The sequence below is a fragment of the Thalia democratica genome, chromosome 7 (assembly GCF_965202585.1).
Source record: "Thalia democratica chromosome 7, ktThaDemo2.hap1.1, whole genome shotgun sequence".
Taxonomy (NCBI): Eukaryota; Metazoa; Chordata; class Thaliacea; order Salpida; family Salpidae; genus Thalia; species Thalia democratica.
Window position 1 is genome coordinate 33,012,984 of NC_139171.1, and position 11,545 is coordinate 33,024,528.

Here is an 11,545-nt window from a genome sequence, read left to right on the forward strand (position 1 = left end):
AGTATTGACTTTATAGTAGTTATACTGAACAAACTTTTTATTCGCAAACAAAACTTTAAACATAACATGAAATTCATATGTTAGATAATTAAAATTAATTTTTATGCGGCAAAGTTTTGTAAAATTAAAAATCTACCAAATAAATTAAATCATTAATTTACAATAAATGCAATGCATTAACGTGTTTAAAATTATAAAACTGAACTTAATCGTACGATTTTTATTAAAACAAAAGAATGTAATCATTAACTGATTGTTTGTTTTATGTGTGTAATTTAAATCACACAACTACTTTGTTGTTCTGTATGCATGAAAGTGCTATCTAAATAAATCAATACAAAAAACTCTTTTTTTTATTTAGCTTCAAGTTAAGTAGTATCAGCAAATCTTACTTCAAAATAAGTACAGAAAGTATAAAAAACTAATTTATATTTCATTTATGCTTTCGAAACTAGATACTGTGTTTAGTCTTTTTAATGTAAAAAAAAAGTTATTTATACTTGACGTTAAGTTTTAATTTAATTTTTTTTTTAATAAAATAATTAATTTGAAAGTTAAATTATTTTTGAAGAAAGCGTCTATTTTATACAACTTTAAATGTATTTTACTATATAACTACTCGACTTAAAAATTAATCTTAGCTCAAAAGCTAAGTTTTTTAATAAGTTAGATAGTGTAGTTTAAAGTCATAACTTTATTTGTTTTAGTATGTAGATTGAACTTTAATACAAACTTTATGAATAATAAATATTATCTGTTGTAGAAGCTTGTTAAAGTTCATTAAACTTATGACTTAAGCATCATGACTAAAAACTTTATGATACTTTTTCTGTTATTCAACGTAGTGAAAATTTCCTTCTCCTATGTGAAAATAAACAGAAGCTCTGCTAAACACAAACTACTTTTAATTTCGTTTGATGGGCTGAGGTCAGTTTGTTTGTTTTTCACTTATTACTTTCCAACTCAAAGTCTATTATCTTCCTACATTTAAAAAAAAAAGTTTAAAAGAGATCATTCATTTCCCCAAAATAACCTTCAAGCGGACGATATCAGAAACTCTGCTTTACATTCTATCAAATATTTTTTTTTTATCAACACAAGAAATTTAAGTTATTAATTTAAAGCATATACATAATCCAATGTTTATAAACCTAAACATTAGTTTAACAGTGATCTTACGACTTTCAAAAAGAGAAATTTAGTTTAGTTTGGTGTGAGTGCTTTTAAAGTTAGCGTATAAAAAAAATCTTAATGAAATACTTTTTTATTAGGACCCTTTTTACATTGCATATTAAGAAACTCATTATTAAAAGTTTACTAGATAAGTATTTCTTAAGCTAATAGCAGAACTTTAGATCAATTTTTTTTAATATGAAAAAACAACTTCGTACAACTTTTAACTATGTCTAAAATAACAATGAAATAAATTCTGAAAAAATAATTTTTTATAAAAGCAAAAATTTTAATTAAAAATATAATACTTTAGAACATTTCATTTACTAGTTCTATTTAGTAAAAATATATGCAAAATTGGAAATTATCTGTTAAAGTGCAAGTTAATATAAATTGTATATAAAAGCTGTGTGTGTGTTAAAGATTTTTAGTTTTATAATATTCTCATTTTGTATGTTTTGAAGACAGCATTACAATGGTTTATTTTAAATTTTTGTAATTTAAAATTTATCAAAACGTAGTAGATTACTTTAAAGCTTTATACTGTTATAGAATTTAGACAAATGTTAATTAAACGTAACAAAAAACACAAAAAAACTATTAAAACAACAAAAAGTTTTTAATTTTTTGTTTAGATTAAAGTCGGGATTTAGCTATACAAGTTGCTAAATTATCTAACTCAAATAAAGAGACAATGACAACAATTACGTACAAACTGACTTTTAAAGGTTATTACAAAATATGAATTTTTATTCGCCAGATGGGACTACGCGTCGCGAAGACCCGATCTGACCAGTTTCAAATATTTGGAGGAGAACGGGGTGAAGGCCGAGTACATGAAAGCAGCCATGCCGACACAAACCTCCCCCAATCACATGTCCATCGCCACTGGTATGAGTAATACTGTTTTTGTATTATTATTTTTTTAAATTTGTACTATCACTGTTACCCCTAACCAAGGACGTAGCTAGCTCAAAAAAATTACGAATCTACAAAAATTTAAACATATGAAATGACGCTTGATAACGTCCTAGCGGGAACACAGCTACCTCTAATGTTATTGAATTTAACCTGAAACTCTGCAGTTATGTTAATACATTAAAAATGGAATGTTGAAGTACGAGTGATAAGTGTATACAACGCAATTTATTTTGCTCCACTCCCCCTATAATTCTTTATGTGTTGCCACTTGTGTGAACCCAGAAAACATTCATTAAAAATAAGTAAAAAAAATCACAATTTAACTCAAAAACATTTATATTCATTAAATCAAACACTTAATGTAGTCAATAGTAACAACAAGTTATGCAAATTTTTGAAACATAAAATTGTATGATTTTGGTTTTTGAAGCTACAGCTTCCATTAGGATCAATTTTACATGCAGCTTTTTGTCAAATTAAAAGCTTTAACGCGCTAAATGTTACAATTTTGATGTATTTAATTCGTTTAATCTTTACGACACTAAAAAAGCTATAGAATACATACATGTCGAAATTATCTCTCAGGAGTGCATAACTAAGTTTAAATTAATACTTTAAAGTATTAATTTAAACTTAGTTATGCACTCCTGAGAGATAATTTCGACATGTATGTATTCTATAGCGTTTTTAGTGTTGTAGCGCTTACCCTTGGTCGGAAAGCGACACAAACCTCACCAAATCATACATCCATCGCCACTGGTATGAGTAATACGGTTTTTATATTAACTTTTTTTTTAATTTGTACCATCACTGTTACCCCAAACCCTTTTCCTTGGTCGGAAAGCGACACAAACCTCACCCAATCACATGCCCATCGCTACTGGTATGAGTAATAAAGCAGTTTTATTTTATTTATATGATTTTGTTACTTTAAATCGGTAGTTTTTAAATCAACTTTATTAAAATAACACATACCGTTTTAAATTTTTTGATTTAGTAGTTTATAATTTGAATATTTGTTATAAAAACAATTTTATATTAATTTATCTATCAATAACTTTAAGCTAAAAATGACTTCGTGTAATATAATAGACTAAAAAAGCATAAGAACACTTAGAAAGGAATGAATTAAATAGAAAGTTCAGCATTAAGAGCTTCAACTTTTTTAGTGATTTCCTTTGTAGCATAACAATAACACATTAGATTAGTTATAGTTCGTTGTGCATCAGTTCTCCTAACTATGGTAAAATCCCTAAAACCGATTTATAAAAACTACTTTATGAAACTTGATGTGTTAAGTACTAAATAAAAAACAGGCTTTAAACAACTTTAGTATAAGGCTGTGACTGACTAATAGCACATAATTACTATATATTATAAAATTACTACACAAAGTTATAGTTTATTAGTTAATAATAATTTATAAACAAATTAATTGAAACTGATTTTAAATTGAAATTTAAGGATTATACAAATTACAAATACTTTAAAATAAACACATACGTCAAAAACAAATAATACGTCAAAAAGGTCAGTACGTGGAATCTCACGGGGTAACTCACAACTGCGATTACAACATAAGCACTGGTTACAAGCTGTCCTCATTTTTTACCGCTCTCATGAACAATGACTGGTGGGATAATGGGGCGGAACCCATATGGATAACTGCAGTCAACCAGGTGTTAATTGTTTTTTAAACTGTTTTAACTTAGTTAGATTTTTTTTTTGCACTTATCGGTTAATAAATTATTTATAAAAAATGTTAAAACGTGGAGTTTGTCAACAATTCAATGTACTGTTATGTTTTTAATAATTAGTTACTTTTAGTTTCTTGTAACGTTTTGCAGGTTTACAGTCAAGTTTTTTTTTTAATAGGAGTAAAATGTTTAGAATAGGTATTTGTTATGATAACATCATACTATATACTAAAACAAAAAATTTCTTCACCTAGACAAAACTCTATTTGTAATAAATAATGCTTGCAAAAAATATTTTAAGGTAAAGCTATTTATTTTACCTTAGTATGCTTTTATTTTACCTTTTGTAATAATCTAATACCATCTAACAACACATTCATTTTTTGTAAAGTGTTACAATAAACAAGTACAATCAACGCTTGAAATAACTCTTTCCTTACAAACAAAGGGGTTGAAAAGCGGCGGGATACTGTTCCCCGGCACCAACTCAACCTACGACGGGGTGTCGATCAACGATTCGATCTTGGACGAGGCGGGACTCCCCAACGATGAGGAGGCGTGGATGAGGTACGTCGATCTCACCATGGAGTGGCTCGTAGACCGGGATTACGACATGATCGCTCTCTACTTCAACGAGGTTTCAAAAACAAATGATTTCAAGAATAATCGTTATTTTCTACTTCTAACTTAAATATTTGGGACGATTAAACATAACAAACGTACAACAGAAACTTTGATTTACTTTTCCCTTTTAAATAATTTAGTTTCAAAGGTCAATTTTATATCGACATGACCGCTTTGTATTCTTACAAGGTTAATTAATGCTTTCTATAAACAGTTTAATTTTATAGAAGAATTTTAACAAATGAGTTTTGTATGGGATTTTTGTGGCAATTATAGTTTTTATTGCGTTTATTACTTTTTAAATAAAGCTCTATGTGATAAATTTTGTTTTTATCATTTTGACATTTTTTTTTAAATAAACAAATATTTTTTTTCAACATCTTAAAACTATACTTAAACTTTAAGATAGTATTTTAAGTTACTGCAATCTTTTTACTTACTAAAAATAATCTAATTCAAATTTAACTTGTTAAAATAAATTTTTCAAAAAGAAAATATATTATTTTATACAGCCAGATAAGACAAGTCACAAAAAAGGACCGAATGATAAGGGTATTGCTGAAACAATGATGCCGAAAGTGGACAGAACAATCAACTACTTGTTAGATTCTATCAAGTACAACAATTTGGAAGAAACTTTAAATGTGATTATCACCAGGTTTAAACTTTATTACCCATATTTAACTTCTATATTAAACTTTTTGAACTTAAAACATTTAAAATACAAGTGTTTTATTTCTAAAACCAAAAGCAAGCATCTTGAAGTTTTTAGCTTTACTATAAACTTAGATTTAACATTGAATATTGTTATCACAAAGTTAATTTTAATTTTTTTCTATCCAAAACACTAATATTATAACTAATTTATGCAAGGTTAATTTTTAGAATTTTACATTAAATTTTTTATATTCCAAGTATTTAAAATGCAAGCGTTTAATTTCTGTAACTAAAGTGAACATTCTGAAACATTATGCTGTATCATAAATTTCAATTAAATGAGAACGTGATTTATATTTACTTTTAGTTAATGTTTTATTATTTTATTAACGTTTAGCGACCACGGGTTCGACACGATTGACAAGAGTGTGAAGCGAAACGACCCGAATGCGATTTCCCTGTCGACCTACGTGGACCAGGACCTGATCGACTTCCAGTTCGCATACGGGCCACTCGCGCTGATTCAAGCCAAGCTGGGACACGAGAGAGAAGTTGCCGATGCCCTCAGAGGTTTTACAATTTAATAAATTTATTTAAACTTAAGTTCAGCTTGTTTTAGTAACTGTTGTTTTATGATGGTGCGAAATAAAATTTGTGTAAGCTTGAACTTTTTTTCTTATAAACATTGTATATACAGCTGGGAACAGCATTAGCATGGATGTGTATTTGAAAGAAGAAATTCCTGAAAGATACCACTACAGGAATAACGACAGAATCACAAATATTGTCGTGTTTGCGAAACCCGGATACTCTTGTTACTCTGTTAGTGTTAATAAAAATTTATTTTATTGTATAATACGACTAATGGTACATAGTTATGACTTGTAGTAGCATTTAAAACATAGCTTATATAGAAGACTTTGTATTGTTTGAAATGTAACTGTAAACTTTAAACCCTTAACTATATTAAAGCTATTTACCTTAAACTTAAAAAAAATTGTTTAAACATTTCTTAAATTGTTATATTTATAAATAACTAAATTTGAACCTTTTTTTATACATAGTTGGTAGTTCCATTTTGTCTTACAAATACTATTTCGTTTATTTTTCCAGTTTTATGTTACATTTAAAGTTTTGGTGTGTAACTCGATAACAATTATTTTTTAAATATACCTTACTTCTTCTAACCAAAATTTTTGAACATTGGTTTATAAATCATTTTTAGTAGACTTGAAAAATTTATATAACTTAAAGTTTCTAGTGGATGTAGAATTAATTAGTTTCTAAATATCAATGCTTTTTAGTAAAAACATAATAAAAGCAAAACAGTTATTCTATACTTATTTAAGCTAGCCCTTTTTAGATATGAATTTGTTATCATTTTATAAAACTTTATTTTTTAATTATCTTATAGACTCCACTGACTTTTAAAATGATATTTAAAATAAGACATCATATTAAAACTTTCTTATTTTCTTATAAAGTATCAAACTTCATAAAGACTACCATTAAAGTTTAAACAAACACATAAAGACTTTACAAATAAAACAGAACTAAACAAATAGTAAACATGTATCCTTTGTTTACATTTACAGGTGCATGTTTTCAACTGTTTATTTTTGAATTTTTTTGTGCAGTGTTCCATTTTTGAATAAAAAAATCAACATCTCGTTAATTTTATCATGACTGAAATATCTGGTTGTATCTTGTTATAAAAACAAAACAAATAAGTAGACATTGTATGAAGAGTCGGCGGTCTTTTATAAGTAACAAACTAACTCACTAGATTTTTTTTTGCAGGAAACTTTATTTTGAAAGCTACCACATTTGTAAATGTCTGTTTAATAAAATACATATATAAAATTATTAAATGAACAGTTATACATTAATTTCAACTATGTTCAAACCAATTTTTTCAGCTAAATTTTTATTTCACAACATTTTATTTTTTTTTTTTTAGTTTTTCACTGGTTTTCACCCGAACACTGGGGAACACGGATATGACAACGGGTTGGAAAATATGAGGGCCTCATACTACAGCTTCGGACCCAGTTTCAAAGTTAGTACATATTCTATAAAGTTTTAATTAAAGTACATATTCTATAAAGTTTTAGATTAAGTACCTATTCTATAAAGTTTTAAAGTAAGTACATATTCTATAAAGTTTTATTTAAATACATACTTTATAAAGTTTTAAAGTAAGTAAAAATTCTATTAAGTTTTAAAGTAAGTACATATTCTATAAAGTTTTAATTTAAGTACATATTCTATAAAGTTTTTAAATTTAGTACATATTCTATAAAGTTTTAATTTAAGTACATATTCTATATAGTTTTAAAGTAAGTACATATTCTATAAAGTTTTAAATTGAGTACATATTCTATAAAGTTTTAATTTAAGTACATATTTTATAAAGTTTTTAAAGTAAATACATAATCTATAAAGTTTTAATTTAAGCAGAAAATTAAAAGTATTCTTTCAACTTACAACTTGTTTTAAGTAAGTGAGTATAAAAAATTTCTAAATAATAAAAAGCAAACTGTTTTGTTATTGTAAACTAAATTTTCAATGTGGTTCAAATAAAAAGTTAGTATTGAAATATTGTTTCCATTGAAACAGAAAAAAAAACAGGTATAAAAACATTTTGTATGAACTTAGGATGCAATTTAAACATTTTCAATTGATGCAGAAAGGCTACAAACAAGAAGGGTTCGAAAACGTCAACATCTACCCGCTGATGTGCCACCTGCTAGGGTTGCAACCCCACCCCAACAACGGGTCACTGGATGTTCTCAAGCACACCCTGCTGGAGTTTGACGAGAAGGAAAGCAACAGTGACGTCACAAAACCTTTGAGTGCCATTTACGTCATAATTGCTTCCGTGTACTTTTTAATTAACTCGTACTGAATTTTTTTTTTAGTTTTGTTTATTTGAAGGTACTGCATGGTTTTTTATTAGCATTTGTCATTATTGTCAGTAAAATTTAACTTTTACTTATTTCTGTTACTATGTTAAAACGCAATAAAATTAAAAAAACCTATTTTGTATTTTGTGAAATTTAATATTATACTGTTTATACTTTACTTTTTCAACCGATATCAAAACATTCTTTTTTATTAATTTGTCCGCTTGGAGGGCCTGGTAGCACCGTCGGAACAGGTACTGCCTCGGAGTCACTTGCGACTCTAATAATCATAAGGTTTCGGCTAGTAGCATTCTCTATTCATTAACAGTTTAAATATGTTTTGTTTACAAAAAATAATGTGATGTGTTTGAGAATATTGTTAAAGTTTATCTTTTGCATCATTATTTGTTTTATAAATTATCTTTACGTCAAATATCTAACGAATAAGTAGCTAACGCCTTTATTTGTCTTAATAAAAAAAATTTACTTAACAGAACAAACTGTAACATTCTTTTCTCAAAAAATCTTGTTTAACTTAATAAAAAGCATTGTATAGTAAAAAATGACTTAAGGATTATTGACACCACACATTAAAACTATGAAATAAAAAAAATCATGCATTTAGTTGTTTAGTTTTAAACAGCTTCTAATTTTTTCAATGGTTCTTTACTTCCATAATTAAACTGTTTTATGTGTACATTCAAGATTAACACATGTATAAAAACTTCCCAAAAGTTTACAATAAACAGCTTTTGCTTGGATATACCTTAAAGTTTGAAAATTACAAAATTACGTTTAAAACTAAGCATGGGACATCCATTCATATAAATTATATTGTGTACATAATATTTTTTAGTGTTTAAGTTGTTTTGTTCTAAAATTAGTAAGCCTACTGTAAGTTTAATAAAAAGAATAGTTACGTTTTACAATTTTAAAGGTAACACTTTTAAAAGGTAAAAAGTTTTCTAGCTTGACTAAAACATATCTACAGTTTCTATTTATTTAAGTGAAACTTTTTCTTAGAACGAATATTACGTAAAACTTTTTCTACAAAAACATTAAAAAGAACTACTGATAGATTTTGTTTTTATCCAAATAACTTTTTAGGTTTTTATGAAGTTTTAAATACGAGTATAAATCTTTAAACAAAAACTCTGTTTCTGCAAAACTCTTTATAGTTAGTCTTTATAGTAGATTAAAACTCTTTCAATCATGTATATTTTGAATAAGTATTAAATTCAAACAAATGGTATTTTAAAAATAGTATATAAATGTATCAAAATGACAGAATTTTAGTTTCATTTTAAAATAATTTTAAACTACAACTAATAATAAATAGATGTTAAAAAGTCTATGCTAAAAAAATGTTGGGTTTTTTTCGTACCAAAGTATAAACTTATATTAAAAGCTTTTAAATGGCAAAAGTCAAATGTTCCAAATCTAGATATATTGTTGTATATCAGAAAATTCTATTAAAATTATTTTTCATAGCAACCTTTACCAAGCGCTACGTCATTTTATTTTAATTTGAGGTTCTTAAATATGCTTAAACTTTATAAAAACAAATATTCCATAAATTAGTACTTCTTGAAAGCGAAAATGGAAATCAATACATCAGTCGGTCAGCTCACGGAGACAATGTCGACAAAAGTTGTAGAAAGCGAGACAACTCTCAGTGTTGAATCGAGCATCGAGGAGCAAATTGAAAACGAAAACAGTGCATTCCAAAAAGAAGAAAGTATTCATCAAATTGTCTTGAAAGAAGAAATTCTGACGGACGTATCAGAATGTGCTTCTGTTGTTTCAAAAGGCAATGACAACAGCTATGGCGACAAGAGCAGTATTAAAAGTAGTAAGCTCTTTGTAAAACTCGGAAAAAGCTCTCAAAACAACGACTTGGACAAAAGTCAATCAATTAATGAAAGTTCAGAGCAAACTTCAGTTGATGGTTTGTCAATTTTGTTTTTATTTTTTCTTTAAATTTAAAGTGCAATTAAAACATTTATACTTCAATAATAAAAACAAATTATACAGTAATCTTCCTTTATTCTACCAACATATGTTTCTGTGTGTCAACGAATCAACACACTTCAGCTGGGTTGTTAATAGGAAAGATAAGTTGATGAGTTATCTTTCCTATTAACAACCCAGTTGAAGTGTGTTGATTCGTTGACACACAGAAACATATGTTGGTAGAATAAAGGAAGATTACTGTATAATTTGTTTTTATTTATATTCCAGTGAAGTTACTTTACTAGGATCTTTTATTAGCAAACAATTAAAACTATATTTTGAACAGTTATACTTCAATAATACTGTAGTTAGTTTCTGAGTTGAACAAGAAAAGCCTCTCAACTTATAAACATACAAGGAGGTAAACTTTAAATATTCGTATTTACCAGATTCTTAGAAAAAAAAATCCCTGTAGGTTCTTAAAGAGATCTTCAGTTGTAAATTAAATCTTAAAAATGACGATCTGTAGACTCTAGAGAACTCAGAATGAAGCATTGTTTTGTAAAAAAATTGTTAAATAAAGTCTTTAATAATTAAAACATAGCTACAATTTTTTTTGACTATCATAACTTGGCAAAGCAGAGCACTAAAACTAATTCTAAAAAAAAAGTAATGAATATAAATGTTTAGAAAATTAAAAGTGTTAAATTTCAGAAAGAAATAATGCAAGAGATGCTAAGAAGCCTCAAAGTTCATTCGTAATGAAGAAATTCCCAGATGTTGAGAAAATTGTCTCAAAAAAACAATCTTTTCAACAAGACCTTATAGATTCAATGGTGACAAAAAATGTAGAAAGAGAGTTACAAGAGAATAACCAGAAAACTCTTAACGTTGAATCGAGATTTGAAAACCAAGTTGCACACAAGAACAGTGCATTCCAAAATGAAGAAAGTATTCAGCAAATTTTCTTAGAAGAAGAAAATCTAACGGACGTATCAGAATGTGTCTCTGTTTTTTCAAAAGGCAATAACAACAGCAATGGCGACAACAACAGTATTAAAAGTGGCAAGCTCTTTGTAAAACTTGGAAAAAGCTCTCAAAGTAACGATTTGGACAAAAGACAATCAATTAACGAAAATTCAGAGCCAACTGCAGTTTACGGTTTGTTAATTGATATTTTCAGTTTTATTTTTTCCTTTTAAATCAAAGTTCTTAAATACTTAATTGATAGCTAAAACTTTCTTTTAAACTATTACAACATGGCAAAACAAAGCACTAAAACTAATTCTAAACCAAAATAATGTTTATGAATTTGTAGAAAATTTCAAAAGTGAAGTTTCTCAAAGAAATAATGCAATAGATGCAAAGAGAGCTCAAAATGCGTTCGTACTGAAGGAACTCCCAGATGTTACGAAGATTGTCTCAAAAGAACGAGAGCTTCTAGGGTCAATGTCGACAAAAATTGTAGAAAGCGAATTACAAGAGAATAACCAGACAACTCTCAGTGTTGAATCGAGCATCGAGGAGCAACTTGCACCCAAAAACAGTGCATTCCAAAATGAAGAAAATATTCAGCAAATTGTCTTGAAAGACGAAGTTCTAACGGACGTATCA

The 11,545-nt window shown here is 27.3% G+C and overlaps 1 protein-coding gene across 1 annotated transcript; it reads left to right on the forward strand.

Annotated features, from left to right (window-relative positions):
• Nucleotides 1-802: 802 nt before the first annotated feature.
• On the forward strand, nt 803-7,980 carry LOC145841265 (ectonucleotide pyrophosphatase/phosphodiesterase family member 7-like). Its single transcript, XM_082948631.1, has 9 exons — nt 803-927; nt 1,934-2,064; nt 3,625-3,773; nt 4,240-4,428; nt 4,928-5,073; nt 5,470-5,642; nt 5,770-5,894; nt 7,033-7,131; nt 7,762-7,980. Exons 1-9 carry the CDS (start codon nt 803-805, stop codon nt 7,978-7,980), a joined length of 1,356 nt encoding a protein of 451 aa, XP_082804757.1.
• The last annotated feature ends 3,565 nt before the right edge of the window (nt 7,981-11,545 follow it).